General features: G+C 38.4%; 2 protein-coding genes across 2 annotated transcripts; one reads left to right on the top strand and one right to left on the bottom strand.

Moving 5' to 3' along the window:
* The first annotated feature begins 762 nt into the window (after positions 1-762).
* Positions 763-10,029, top strand: klhl43 (kelch-like family member 43). Its single transcript, XM_073822298.1, has 6 exons — positions 763-919; positions 3,427-4,137; positions 5,078-5,424; positions 5,670-5,969; positions 6,274-6,449; positions 6,958-10,029. Exons 2-6 carry the CDS (start codon positions 3,723-3,725, stop codon positions 7,712-7,714), a joined length of 1,995 nt encoding a protein of 664 aa, XP_073678399.1. The 5' UTR covers positions 763-919; positions 3,427-3,722; the 3' UTR covers positions 7,715-10,029.
* A 1,203-nt stretch (positions 10,030-11,232) lies between these two features.
* On the bottom strand, positions 11,233-15,603 carry rpl11 (ribosomal protein L11). The gene is made up of 6 exons (XM_073821931.1): positions 15,569-15,603; positions 14,857-15,007; positions 14,630-14,736; positions 13,670-13,801; positions 11,951-12,061; positions 11,233-11,314 (listed from the first exon to the last, which is right to left on the bottom strand). Exons 1-6 carry the CDS (start codon positions 15,572-15,574, stop codon positions 11,285-11,287), a joined length of 537 nt encoding a protein of 178 aa, XP_073678032.1. The 5' UTR covers positions 15,575-15,603; the 3' UTR covers positions 11,233-11,284.
* Between the last annotated feature and the right edge of the window lie 432 nt (positions 15,604-16,035).

The following is a 16,035-nucleotide window of genomic DNA, read 5'->3' as shown; positions in this document are numbered from 1 at the left end:
GCTGATGTTTCAGTAGTGACATCTTTGTTTTTTTGGGTGTTATCCTATAAAATTGTCACTACCGAATCATTTGGTGAAGTTTTAGAAGTGACACCTTTTTTTTGGTGTTATTCCATAAAATTGTCACTACTGAAACATTTGGTAAAATTTCGGTGGTGACATGTTTGTCTTTTTGGGTCTTATCTCATAAAATTGTCACTGCCAAAACATTTGGTGAAGTTTCAGTAATCACATTTTTGTTTTGTTTTTTTGGGTGTTTTTCCATAAAATTGTGACTACCGTAACAGTAGTCTGTGAAAAGGAACACATAATCCTCATATATGGGGAAAATAAACAAAATCTTAGTACAGTTAAGCAAATGTTTTGTATTTTAATATGTTTCAGTAGTGTTTTAGTATGCAAGTTAAAATTTTGTAATGTGTAATGAGATGTGGTCACTGTCAAAACATTACTGTCAGTACTGAGAATGTGCAGTCACTAGCGAAACATGGGATGTTTTGTCAAAAATAAAGTAAACTGAATTATCAACTAAGATGTTATGATAGTTTTTGGTTTAATGTATATTCATAACACTCCCTCTGTGTCCTATCAGGTTGGTGTTTGGAGGACAAGCTCAATATAGACAGTGTTTTTTTGGGGAGGGGTGTATAGCTGTATATGGAGAAGGTTATGTAGGTGGGGTTGAGGACTGGTAGGATTGTGTTGCAGAGCTGTGGTTGGTTCATCTTTTCCACTAACTCCTGCTGCCAACAGAGCTCTGACTGACAGACAGACAGACAGACAGACAGACAGACAGACAGACAGAGAAAGAGCCAGATTACCAAGAAGATAAAGAAAACTGTGGATTCAAGAAGATAAAGTGAATGAGAGAACAAGGAAGGACACAGAAGAAGAGCTGGAAGAGAGCTATTAAGTAGAGGTAAAACATTCTGACTGTGCTTCTCTTATTTTGATGGACATAGCATCTATTAAATTAAACACTGACATGTGAATGTTTTAAAAGCAACAGAATTTTGACATGTGAATGTTTTAAAGGCAAAAGAGCATTGCTTGCACTTCTAATGCATGAATTAGATTCACAACCTCCATTTATTTAAAAAATCGATTTATATGCTTGAATTATGTGACATGCTTATATAAACATGTTTCAATGTATGTGAGTTTATTGAAAACTAAACACCAGTTTGGATATGCATCCCTGACATCTCACAATCCAAACACAGACTCATAGAATTTCTTATCAAAGGCACCCCACTGTAGTGGGGTGGTCTAAATATAAACGGACCCCTGCCAGAGTCAAAAACAGAGAATGACACGAGGGTTGCTTCTCACTCTCTATAAATAACAAGCAGAGCTTGAAGCTTGTTGGAGGTTGGCACGCAAATACTTTGTCGAACTTTCCACGACACTACAGCATTTTAAACTGAAGACGGACAGCCTGGCCTTCAGCTTTTAGCACGGACATGTGAAACAGCTGCTTCTTACCCCTCTCATCATCTCTTATTATCTTTCTCTTTTCAAGGTCTAGAAATTTCCATCGTCCCCTGCTTACCTCTCACCTTTACACATTGAGTGTTATGAAATCTTCTTTACAGCATCAGATAAAAACATGAACCTATCACTTTTCAATTAACCTGAAAGGATCTCCAGATGACTTTTATTGAGCTAAATGGGTCAGTTGGTTGTATGACCATCACTGAAAATTTTATCCAAATTATTTCAGTCATAGATTCTTTCCCCTCAAGCATTTTCGGTGCCGTAAATAGCTGTAAATGTGCTGTGGTTTTGTGTGTGCATGTCATAGCCCATGCAGGGCCAGCAGCTGCCGTGGTGTAATATAAGAGGTGACAGTCGTGTTAGAGCTTTATGACCGACAGTATGTCGCAACACTCCTGAAATCTTTTAAACGTCAGAAAACTGTCATGAAGCATGACAGGCAGCATATAGTTTACATATCTAATGTATCATCAAAAAAGCAATATTAAAATAAAATAATTACATTCTGTGTTCCTTTACGTATGTACAAACGTAAATCTTGCAGTATTAGGGACCAACTATGAATAAAAGTATTCTGACTGTGAAAAAAACACAATAAGCTCTGTTCAAAAGGTTGTATTTTTGTAACATTTTAGTCTTAGCAAGACTAAAGACTAAATGTAGTCCATTTTATTAAAAAACAATACACTTTCCACTGTCATTTCCATCACAGAATGTAGTTAAACTATACATGATTAGATAGAAACAGCATTGTTTATATAAGCTAAAATCATTCTTGTGTGTTGTGGTCATAAACATTCCTAACATTCAGGCTTTTACGCTTTTTATTGTCCAACATGTATATTTAAATCACATAATAATTGCTTTTTAATGCTGTTATTTTTTTTGTTTTTAAATTAGACCCTTCATATTTTGAACACCGGTTGATAACATTAAGCAGCAGCCCTTTGTGTATCTATGTCCCTGATGAAAAAGGTTGTCATGGTAAATGGGTGGATTCACTTTGCACCATGACTGAGTCATATCCATGCATTTTTGCCTCAATGAAAACAACTGCATCTGATTTTGAGAACCCTGATAAACCTTTGTGTTGTGGCACAGATTGAAGGTTTTAAGGTGAGATGAGGGTGAGAGAGGGGGTGGGAAGGGAATGATGACTGTGAGAGGGCAATTTAAGCAGCACTGGCCCTGCCATTCTTCCTATGTGGCTTTGGAGTATTTTTAGAACAGATGTAAGCACACCTGTCTATCACAGTCCAATCATTCCTGTTTGTTTGTCTATGAGGAGTCTGCTTTGTTGTGGATATGCAAGTATAACAGAACAATCTCCTTTCTAAAATTTTGCATAAGTTGATTACAAACAGCCTGAGCAAAATAATAATTCTGCTTACGCATATGCTGCGATCTGTAATAAACTATGTGGCAAAATATTTGCGTCTGGTGGTGTGCATGTATATTTATTAACTATAATAACTGCCAAATGGGAGGGGATTACTGATATAAGAATAAACACACTTTCTCTACTACATGCCGAATCCTGTAATAAGAGTCAGACGTCAATGCAAATGTAAATTACGTCCATGATTAAACTGCATTTAGTGCACTGCAATATGCCCTGCTATACACCATCAAACTATAAAATGTGTAAAACTGCACTTATATCAACAGTTTTCTTTACATTTGGAATACAAAAATATGCATGCTACTTGTAAATTATTCAACTTGCTTATAATAAATTCTAAGTGTGGCTATCCTTTTTGGAAACTCCCCTTTGAGACCACATGCACCTGTCAATCAGCCTTATATCCTCCCACTGTAAAAGAGTAAGATGAGATCAAGTGTAAACTCATCCATGTTGACCATAATATTATAAAGCATTTGATATTTATTGAACTCATACTTACTATGTTTATTGTGTTTCTTTTTCAGGTGGTGTGCGCTGACGCAGATCAATCACCTTCCTCCACTGTTAGTCAAGGAATTTCAAGTGTAGTCCGTCTGTCTGTCCATATAGTATCTTGGTTAGTCAGTGCCTTTGTGATACAGTGAAAGTGTCACAGCTTCAAAATCAGTCTGTCAGAAATACACACAAAATACACACAATAAATAAATAAATAAAACTTAAGTGAATCTAGGGTTATTGGGTCATTGTGACTGTCTGCACAGAATCTGTTAGTTTTACCTGACTGATAAAAAGCTATCATCTAACCAGCCTACACATCACAATGGCTCCTAAGAAGAAGTCACCTCGCCCTAAGAAGTCCATTCCTGAACCAACAACAGTTGAGAGTGGAGTGGTTGTCCCAGAGCCCAGTATTAAGAAGCTAGAGCTTCCTCTTAATATTGAGCAGCTGAACCGGCTCAATGGGGTGCCCTTGCCACCCCCTATTATTCGGCCTGGAGAAAGAGGTTTTGGCCTGGGCAGTGAGCTCACCCGCCCCCTGCATGGATCCGCTCTGCTGGAGGAGCTGAGCCGCATGAGACAGGAACGGTTCCTCACTGACATGGAACTGGCCTGCAAGACCAAGGCATTTGATGTTCACAAGCTTGTCATTTCCTCAGTCAGTCAGTATCTTCGTGAAGTCCTGGCCAAGGATCCTGGACTCAAACGACTGGAACTACCTACGCTCTCACCTCTCGGTAAGCCTTAAAAGATATTACCTAGCTCAGAACTCTTCACCTTGGCTGGAGGCCGACTGTCCTCCAAAGTTTGGCTCTAACTCTCATTAAACTCACCTGAACCATTCTGGTTCTATTTCAAGATCAGAACCAACTAGGCAGATGGGTTGAAAGTGTTCGGAACTACTAATTGTAACCCCTGGCCTAGCTGCATTTGTTCCCCAATGTTTTGAGTGACCCAAGCAACTAGAATCATGCCTGATATCATGGCTGAGCCATACATATTGAAGGGTTAGTTCACCCAAAAATGAAAATTACTCACTCACCCTCATGTTGTTCCAAACCCGTGAGATCTTCATTTATCTTCAGAACACAAATTAAGATATTTTTCAAGAAATCTAAGAGCTTTCTGACCCTCTATAGAGAGCAAGGGATTCAAGGTCTAGAGAGGTAACAACAACATCGACGAAATAGTGGTACATGTGACATCAGTGGTTCAAACATAATTTTATGAAGCTACGAGAATACCTAAATTAAAGCATGCACACGCTTTCATTTCCATATAAACAAAGCCCGGCATAAGCGTGTTCTACGTCAACAGCACCACGCGCATGCGTTGTTTATATTCAGAGGAGAGCACGCACATGCATGATACTCATGATACTCTCTAAGATGGCGCTAGAGTGACACAGAGGAGTAGAACTGTTGAATAAAGTCATTATTTTTGTTTTTTTACTGATGTCACATGGACTATTTTGTTGATGTTCTTGGTACCTTTCTGGACCTTGAACGTGGACGGACCCTAGCTGTCTACTGAGAGTCAGAAAGCTCTCGAATATCATCAAAAATATCTTTTGGAACAACATGAGGTTAAGTAATAAATGACAGAATTTTGATTTTTGGGTGAACTATCCCTTTAAGACACTATAACATATACTGTATGTGTTATATTTATCCTCAGGACTTGCCAATGTGATTACGTTTGCTTACCTGGGCCGTGTGCACATGTCCCTGTACACCATTGGCTGCACTGTGTCTGCAGCCAGCACCCTGCAAATCCCTCATCTTCTCCAGATGTGCATGGACTTCCTGATGACCGAAATTAATGTGCACAATTGTGTGTACGTGTGGAATATCGGTGCTGCATATGGCCTGACGCCTGTCCGCGAGGCCGCCCGGCGCTACATCCTAGAGAATTTTGGCCAGTTTTCTGAGACAACCCAATTCAACCAACTCACCCTGGAGCAGATCACATCTTTCCTGCAAGATGACAGCCTATCTCTTCCTTCAGAGGTCACCACCTTTCAGGTCAGTGTAGGGAAAGACGGATGGAAAGGCAAGAGGAATAGGGGTTTCACAAAAGCTTGGGAAGTCCTATTTATACAGTGACCTAAAAGCTAAATATGTCAGCGAACCCAGCACATACTGTAAAAAGAGATATAGCGAGAGTTGTGAGAGGGATATAAATATGTACAGGATGAACACTATTTATAAAATAAACTGAATTAGATACTAAACATGGATCACTCACTTTAACTTTTCTTGGAACCTAGATTGCAATGAAGTGGCTAGACTTTGACCCAAAGAGGCAAGAACATGCGGCTGAACTGCTGTCTCACGTGCGCTTTGAGACCATCGCTGCCAGCGAGCTGGTTAGTGAGATCCAGCCAGTGGCACGTATGATGCTAGATACTCAGTGTCACCGTCTTCTGGTGGATGCCATGAACTACCACTTGCTCCCCTACCAGCAGAACACACTACAGTCACGACGCACAAAGGTCCGCGGAAGCCAGAATGCTCTTATAACCATTGGTGGTCGTCCTTCACTGACTGAGCGTGCCCTAAGTCGAGAGGTACAAACATTTGGACAAAGTCCATGACATGCAATAGTCTTGATATCATGGGTGTCCAGTCCTACTCCTTAAGGAGTACCTTTCTGCAGAGTTTACCTTTATCCTGCTCCAAAACACCAACCTAGAAGCTTTTAGCAATCCAGAATACCTTTGCTAGGTGTTTCTGGTTTACTTAAGTTTGGTGTCAAACTCTGCAGGAATGTGCTCTTCCAGGAGCATGACTAATATCCCAACTCTGTCCGCATAAGAAAATTCATTTTTGATTCTCTTTTGATTACTTACTTGCCTGTTTTACTGTGCAAAGGTGCTTTGGAGAGATCCACGAGATGGAACAGCTACATGGCGCCATCTTACTCAGCTGCCAGCCAAGAGTTTCAACCAGTGTGTGGCTGTGATGGATGGATTCCTGTATGTGGCAGGAGGAGAAGATCAGAATGATGCCCGAAATCAAGCTAAACATGCTGTTGGCACCCTTAGCAGGTAAGTTATCACAAACTAATCAGTCATCAGTAGACCCTATCAATCAGTTTAAAACTCCAATCTTGCTTCTGGGGTCCCACCTTCCTGTAGAGCAGGGATGGGCAACTTCGGTCCTGGAGGTCCACTGTCCTGCAGAGTTTAGCTCCAGCCCTAATCAAAGGTTTAGGACTAACTTCTACAGAAGAGATGGGAAACTTTGTTCCTAGAGGGCCAGTGTCCTGCAGAGTTTAGCTCCAGCCCTAATTAAAGGTTTGGGACTAACCTCTACAGCAGGGATGGGTGTTGAAGCTAAACTCTGCAGGACAGTGGCCCTCCAGGACCAAAGTTGCCTATCACTATTGTAGAGGTTAGTCCCAAACCTAATTAAACACGACTGAACAAGCTAATCAGGGGCACCTCCAGGCAGGTTGCCACTTCTCAGGAAGGTAGTTCTAAAGGAACAGAACTGGACACCCTTAGTCTAAAATCGAATACACAGATTTGACATGCATTACCTTCTGATCCTCAGATACGATCCTCGCTTCAACACCTGGCTGCATCTTACCAGCATGCGCCAACGTCGTACCCATTTCAGTTTGGTGGCCACTGGTGGGCGCCTGTATGCCATTGGTGGCCGCAACACTGATGGCCTCTTGGCCACCATTGAGAGCTACCAGCCCTCTACCAACTCTTGGCAGCTCCGTACGCCAATGGATATGCCACGATGCTGCCATGCCAGTGCCGTCCTACCGTCGGGAGACATCCTGGTGACTGGTGGGTATGTTAACTGTGCTTACTCTCGCTCTGTCATTCGTTATAGCATTGACAGCGACACTTGGAGCGAGCAGGGAGAGTTGGAAACACCTCGAGGCTGGCACTGCTCTGCAACAGTAGGTGGCAAGGTGTACGTGGTAGGAGGTAGCCAGCTTGGTTCCGGCGGAGTCCGCATTGATGTGATGACCATGGAGGTCTTTAACCCTGAGAGCAATGAGTGGACCAGAGCTGCTACCCTGCCCCTGGGAGTAAGCACAGCTGGTATGTCTCCAATGGGAAATCACCTGTACCTGCTAGGTGGATGGAACGAAGCGGAGAAACGTTACAAGTCAGCAGTCCAACGCTATGACCCAAGTACTGACAGCTGGTTAACAGTGGAAGACCTGCCAGAACCCATAGTGGGAGTGTCCTGCTGTGCCCTTCCCTTGCCCCCACGCCACACATCACGTAGACACCGGAACACACCTTCCCATGAAGATCAAAGCAGTGTGACACAGCATAACACTGCATGAGAAAGAAAAGCTGGGGAAAGACAAAGAGCAAGAAGGAGACAGGGTGAAAGAAGAGATTGTGAAAAGAGAGAGCAAGAGAGAAAGACGTAAAGGTGAAATGGAAATTTGGAGAGTAGAATGTAACGAACAACAACATGAAGGGAAAAGCACAGAAGTCTTTGTTTTTAAGTCTTGTTCTTAAGCTTCAAAGATGCATTAGGTATACAGGGGGTTTAAAGATAGGTACTACCTATAGGGCTTTTAAAGAATGTGAAAGGTACATTTCACAAGAGCCTCTGCAGTGCGAGGAATATAGTGAGGTATCTGCTTATGTTTCTGTGAATGAGTTTTAGAAATTGAACCATACAGTTTTATTGAAATTACCATAATGGGATTATCACCATTGATATTGATTTAGTAGTACTGAATTTGTAGTACTGAATTTAGTATCAGTTTATTTTTTTTTTTTAGTTTATTTTTTTTTTTTCATTTTAATAATCAAACTCAATAACTGCAAAAGTTGTTCTAAGCCAACATGATTTATAGATTATGAATTGAAAAAAAAATCATGCTATGTATTTAAGTTATATTAAAGGGTATTCACTTGCCCGTGTAGAGGTCAAAACACCTACCTACAGTTGCAATCGAAATTATTCAACCCCCTTGACCTGCAAGACATTTTGCTGCAGAGAACACAATTTTGTAAAAGCAACTCAACAAAGGCATCAGTACACAATTAGAGAAATGTATAAAAACGCATTCGAGTCATTCTGAAAACGGAAGCTGATGAATAATAAAAAAAATCAAATTGGCTCTAAATGTTCATGTTCAAAATTATTCAACCCCTAAAAGTCAAATTTGGTGCAGAATCTTTTATTCTTTAAAACGCCAATAAACGCTGTCTGTAAGTGCATTGAAGCTTCTGTCACCTCTCTACTGAAATCTTGGCCCATTCCTCGCCTGAAAAAGCTTTCAGATCACTCACAATCTTTAGTTTTCACTTTGCCACTTCTTTCTTTAAATTCAACCAAATATTTTCAACGAGAATTAAATCTGGAGACTGAACAGGCCACTCGAGTACATTCAATGTCTGATCCTTGAACCAAGCATACATTTTTGGATGTATACTTTGGGATGATGGCCCTTCAGGAAAGTCCACTGATCATCAGCTTTAGTCTTTGCACCAAAGGCATCACAATTCTTGCCAAAATGGCCTGATACTTCAAAGAATCCATGTTGGTTTCCACTTACTGGTACAATAAAACACCCCTCGAACAGGACTGGTCCACCCCAAAGTTTGACGATGAAGATGGTATTCTTCTGCTCATAAGCTCTGCTTTTTTTTGCACCAGACATACCACTGATCCATAGGTCCAAAAAGTTCCAGTTTGGTCAGATCACTCTATAAAACAGTCTTGCAGAACTCCACGTCTATCTAAATTAATTTTAACATGTTCATGTCGGCCTTTTTGTTCTTCTTGGTCAAGAGAAGTATTCAGCCAGATGTCTCAACATGGATGCCATAATTGTCTAGTGTTCTTCTTATACACTGGATTGAAATGTTTTTCCTCCTTTCGTTGGGTCATCTTACAAGTCTTTGGTTGTACATTGCAGGTTTTTCCTCAGTTGTTCTGATTAAACATTTTATGATATTGTGCTTTTTTGTTCAACACCTTCAAAGGTTTTCTGGTACAACACATTTTAAACTAAGGAATAAGGCTGCCAGCTGTGTCTCTGGGATACTTTAATGCCTTGGAAATCTTCATATAGCCTTAGACTTTCTAAAGTAATACAATTATTTATTCTCTGTAGCTTCTCTATAGCTTTTGTGAGAGCTGTTTTGACTTTGTCATATTAGCTACTAAAACTTCAGCACATGCATGGGCTAACTGTATGTGTAACAGCTCAAGCTAATTTTGTTTTCTAAAGGCTTAATTATGTTTTAAGACAATTTTGTTCCCCACCATACAAATAAGTGACTAAAAAAACAGCAATGTTAAACAGGGGTTGAATAATTATGACATAGCTGTGTTATTAAAAAATCCTAGAACTCAAAAATATTGCATTATATGTTGACATTATCACTTTTAATATGCCAGTACTTGGTTATAGATGCAATTTTTTTAAAGTCCTGGATCTTCAGAAAAGCTTGTATTTGTAAACTACTGCAGTCTCTGGAGGGTTGAATAATTTTGATTGCAACTGTATAATGGTATATGATAAAACAAAACCTTCTGTAAGAAACAGTAAAAATGTAGCAGACTACAGAGCCTGGAGTGTATCTGATACTATCTCTGGGATTTCACCAAATAAAAAATTTTAAAAAGAAAAACAAATGGTATGTCTCTTCTTCCATTTACAATGTTTACTGCAACATTACAATGACCAACCTGGCCTCAACTGCCTGAAACTAGTGTTTTGATAATGAATAGTACTTCAAAAGTATTTAACACAGATTTTAAAAATGTCACACCAAAGCATATGAAAAAGTGATAAGCTCTTCTTATAATTTGTACTACTGAAATACATCTTTAAAAAGACTTAAGTTGTTCAACAAACAACTCACATACTTAACATGCCACACTAATACAAACTATGTGAAGTAAGCAGTGTTGGGATCCTTACTCAAAAAGTTTAAAGTATTACTCATTACTAGTTACACTTTTAAAATGTTACATTATTACTTCCAGTCAACACTAATTGTGACCCTGGAACAGTCTTAAGTAGCACAAGCATATTTCTAGCAATAGCCAAAGCTACATTGTATGGGTTAAAATGATAGTTTTTTCTTTTATGCCAAATATAATTAGGATATTAATTGAAGATCCTGTTCCATAAAGATATTTTGTACATTTCCCAAATAAATATATTAAAACTAAACTTCTGATTAGTAAAATGCATTGCTAAGAACTTCGTTTGGAAAACTTTGAAGATGATTTTAAAGATTACAGATTTTCAAATAGTTGTATCTTGGTCAAATATTGTCCTATCCTAACAAACCATTCATAAATGGAAAGCTCATTCAGATTATTACCAAAGGAATTGAGAATTCGATACTTTTTGCAGCCTGTGAATTCGTTAAAGCTACAGATTAATGAAGTGTACAATTGGCTCAAACTGATGACAAGCAACAATATATTAAACAACTTATTTAATAAAGCAGCAACATTAATATTTTTGTCATCCTTTCTCCCTACCAAATTAAAATAATGGCTGTATTTCCAGCTGCTATATGTTGTGGGCTTCTCCATCTTCCGACGAAGCTAGCTTGCAGTGTTGGTGACATCACACGCATACATGCACAACTAGTTATGAAAATTTACAGGGGACAATTTAATTTTTGAATTTTAAAACATTAGCAGTTGTGACCAAAAAGTAACTAGCCAATTTTTGGATGGCAACTCTAGTATTATTACTTACACTATAGTTACCAGGAAAAAGTAATATTACTGTAATGCTTTACTAGTAACTGCCTAACACTGGAAGTGAACAATCACAGTATTGTACTTCACAAATAAAGACACATGGACATCCACACATTTGGGCTTTTCTTTTATTTGTTTGTTACAAACTGGGGGGAAAGATGGTTCTTTACTTGCCAGGGAGGATGATGCCATCATACTGAAAGACAAAAAAAAAGCAAGTTTAAGTAAATTCATGAATAAAAACAAAACAAATTCAATATCCACTCAAACACAGTCTATGGTTTAACTGCCTAGAGCAGGGGTTTTCAAACCTGTCCTGGAGCCTCCCCTGCCCTGCACATTTTGTATGTCTCCCTTATTAGGCACACCCAATTCAGGTCTTGCAGTCTCTACTAATGAGCTGATGATTTGAATCAGGTGTATTAGATGAGAGAGACAAGCAAAATGTGCAGGGCAGGGGAGGCTCCAGGACAGGTTTGAAAACCCCTGGCCTAGAGGAAGAGGGAAGAGAAGAAGAAGAAAAAAAAAAAAAAAAGAAAAAAAAACCCTTTAAAACAAGGTTCATCAATATTACAGTCTGCATAGTTTGACAGCAGTATGTTCTCTTTTTTTAAAAACAAAAAAAACAGCATGTCTCAATATTAAAGCTACTAATGCAAAAAAAGCAAACCATCCTAAAAAGGTCCGTCTAACATAAAATCGGTTTTAAAATGTAAAGGAAAGATTGGTACACTGTGTGGTGTGGCAAACAAAGCCAGCTATGATTTCGTACATCTGCTTGAACAATGTTTGGGAACTGAACCAACAAAGGTATCCGCTATTTAAAACACACCTTCTGTTGGAACCAGCGCATTGCCTCCTCTTTGCGGATACGGTGCTTGGCGCCGATGCGGCCCTGCTTCCTCTTCTTGTCAGCAATGCTGAAACCGGGTCTGCCAAGAACCTATGGTAAACACACAATTAGAAATGCTTATTCATAATTCCACAAATAACAATGAAATTACAGGTTAAGGTTAAAAGATATGATTGCTTTCACCTTCACCGCACCACAACAAATACACATTGGTAAAATATCTGTTATAATATAGATGGTTCCAGACTTTGGAAGCCATTGTAAAATACATATATACATACACATACACATACATATATTATTAATAGGGATGTAACGGTATCAAAACTTCACGGTACGGTAATACCTCGGTATGAATGGCACGGTACGGTATTCATTGAATCATTTACAGGAAAAACAAAACTAATGAAGAGACTCGAAAAAAGTCCCAGAAGTGTTTATTAAACAGTTTACATGAACACTGAACATATCAATGGCATACAAATTAGCCATCTATCTGTAAACTTTCAAACAGAAACTTAAATTTTTCAATTTTAGTAACAAAAAATTATTAAAGCATGTAAAAAAGTCAAATCAGTTTAGCTGAATGAGTTGTCTGAATCTAGTTGTCTGCTTGAAATAAGATTTATTTTCTTACCCCATTGGCAGATTATTTAGCTTGTTTTAAACAAAAACTCACTTCATTTTGACTTGTTTTTACTAAAAACAAGACAATAATTTTTACTTGTCTAGAAAATCATTCTTGATTTAAGAATTTTTAGATATTTTGGCTGGAAACAAGACAAAATTCTAAGTAAGAAAAGCATTTTTTGCAGTGCAGTAGGCTCTCATGCCTTTCTTTCGCATTAAATCTTTATTAAAAACAATCCTTTAAAGAACTTTTCTACCTGGACAAGTGCATCTATTATGTTGCCTAGTTTATTTAAAACTGCACCTTTCCTTATTTTAAACATGGCCAAAAAGCCACGCCTGGGCTGATGGGAAATGTAGTTCCCGCTACCTCCCGTTCGCTCCATTCGCCTGAGCAAACTTTTCTCAGAAGACCTATCGTTTTATCGAGTCATGCGACCACGGTAGTATCGAAAAAATGTGTTATTGCGGTATGACGGTATTTACAATACCGTTACATCCCTAATTATTAATCATCAATACACTACTACATTTTTGTTAGTACTCTGCTCCATTTTAGCTTTTCTAAAAATCATTCTAAAAAAAAAAAAAAAAAAAAAAAAAAAAAAGTATATCACAGTTTTTATCAGGAAGGGAAAAACCTTCCTAAAAATATTAATTTGTGACCCTGGACCACAAAACCAGTCTTAAGTAGCACAGGTATATTTGTAGCAACAGCCAACAACATATTGTTTGAGTCAAAATGATAAATTTTTCTTTTCTGCCAAAAATAAAGTAAAGATCATGTGTAAATGTCCTACCACAAATATATCAAAACTTGCATAACTATAAGCATAAATCTCAATTAAAAAAAATGGACCCTTATGACTGGTTTTGTGGTCCAGGCTCACATTTACTAGCCCTTCCTTTAAAATAGATATTCATATAAGCAAGTGTAGTGGAGGAATAAAATACCAACTAAACAAAAACTCCTAAACCAACAGGAAGTAAGTAACAACAAGGTACCGCAGTTGTAATGTCAATAGATGCATAAATGTGACCCTTTTAGATTAATAAAATGCAGCTCACCACATAAAAGTCCAAGCCGTAGATTCCAATGCTTGGGTCGTACTTGATGCCCAAATCGATGTGTTCTTGGATACCAAAGCCGAAGTTTCCTGTGTCTGAGAAGTTGTTCTTTCTCAACTCGTACTCACGCACCTGCACAAAATAATAAATACACAACTGCTTACAAACAATACAACATCCATGTACAAAACATGATATTTAAAAGAGAAGTTCACTTCCAGAATTAAAAAAATAATAATTACAGATAATGTACCCACCTCGTTGTCATCCAAGATGTTCACGTCTGTCGTTCTTCAGTCGTAAGGAAATTGTTTTTAAAGGAAAACATTTCAGGATTTTTCTTCATATAGTGGACTTCTATGGTGCCCCAAGTTTAAATGCAACTTTAAATGATCCCAAATGCTGAGGAAGAAGAGTCTTATCCAAAACAATTGGTTATTTATTTAAATTTTTTATTACAATAATATACTTCTTAAACTCAAACGCTTGTTTTGCTCTGCCTAAACACTTTTCCAGCTAAAGACATTTAGGGTACTTCAGATGGGAGTTTTCAACATAACTGTCTTAAACCAGGAGAAAAAAAAAAAAAAAACAGTTCAGGCAGAGCAAGACAAGACAAGCTTTTGAGGTTAAAAAGTATATAAAAATGTAATTAAAAAAAAAATAATCAATTTGTTTCGCTAGATAAGACCCTTCTTCCTCAGCTGGTATGGTTTTTTGGAAGTTCAAACTCGGGGCACCATAGAAGTCCATTATATGGAGAAAAATCCTCATATTTTCCTCCAAAAAAATAACTTCTTTATGACTGAAGAAAGAAAGATATGAACAACTTGGATGACAAGAGGGTGACTACATTGCCAGTAAACTTTTGTTCTGGAAGCAAACTACTTCTTTAAAGAACCCACTATGGAAGCCCTTGCTAATTTTAGCACAAAAAAAACTAAACCACATTCCTCTCACCTTCAGTCCCTTCTCCAGGATTTCCTCAGCCTTGGCTCCACGGACAGTGCAGTGGACTGCAATCTTTTCATTTCTACGGATACCGAAGGATCGCACAGTGTAGCGGGCTGGTGGGAGACATATTTACTTATTCTCACTTAACACCAATAAACATAAATCCACATTCATAAGATAGGACAGGCAGCAATCGTTATAACCACTAGAAAGTGATGGAAAGATCCACCTACCTTTGGAGAAGACAGGAGTCTGGCCTGTGAGCTGCTCCAGCACCTTGGCGGCACGGGTCAGTCTGTCACCGCTCTCCCCAACACAGATGTTCAGGCACAGCTTGCGGATGCGCAGCTCCCTCATGGGGTTCTCCTTCTTCTCACTCTGGTCCTGTTCAATCACATACAGCACAAGAGTTAGCTGTCATGAAAGCGAATTTTTCACTAACCTCACCAAGCTCTCTCAGTTATCAAAAATAAAACCATAGCTCTTAAAAATGAGGTGCTAAGCAAGAATCAAACTCTAAAGAACTACTAGCCGCTACATTATGGACATGGGTCCGAAATGAACATGCCCGGACATATCCACCATTTGGAAAGCTACTAGCACGGCAATATAAGCTAACAAACTATCAATATTTAACATTACATACAACGGACCTGCCGGTTATTCATCCAGACACTGTCGTTTCCACAAAAACAGAGTAGAGGTAGTATTCAAAGCACATAGGTAACTTTAAACGAGTCAATGACGTGCCTACAGCACACTCTAAAGCTAACGCCAATATCCGCCGCATCAGCTCATTCTGGCCACAAATACTATCATCATTCTGTATTTCACAGAAATAGGGACTGATAACGGTGTGCTTCATGTGATTATTGCATGAAAACAAGCAGATGTTTGTTGATTTTAATGATACTCCTTCATGATCACAATTTCTGCTGTACTCACCGCCATGTTTGATCACTTGAAGAGGACGATATACTTCCGGCGCAGAGCATTTATGCTGCGTTTTAAGTACACAGAACTACACCGTCCAGCATGCTTTGCGCTGAGGGACGAACTTCCGATAATATTTACAAAATTTGAGTCGAAGTTTGCTTAAAAGTTCTGAATATAAGAGAACAAATTGGTGATGGGAAAATATATCAGAATAGGAAATTCTAATGATGATTTATGTTGTTAAAAGCGAAACATTAAACAGGATTATGTAATCATTTAGCTATTAGCCTACATAACATTTACAAGGAAAAGAGAAGAGTTTAACAGAAATTTAGTAATAGTCTACAAGTTTAATCAATTTTACTCTATCAAATCCATCAAGCTGTGCCTTGGTCAAAAAGAAAATGTTAAAAACTTAGTTATATTATAATATAATATACTACAATATAATATTTAGTTACTCAGAATAACAAATG

The sequence above is a fragment of the Garra rufa genome, chromosome 17 (genome assembly GCF_049309525.1).
Source record: "Garra rufa chromosome 17, GarRuf1.0, whole genome shotgun sequence".
In the NCBI taxonomy this organism is placed as follows: Eukaryota; Metazoa; Chordata; class Actinopteri; order Cypriniformes; family Cyprinidae; genus Garra; species Garra rufa.
The sequence above is the reverse complement of the archived record's forward strand: the minus strand, read 5'-3'. Positions and strand labels throughout refer to the sequence as shown.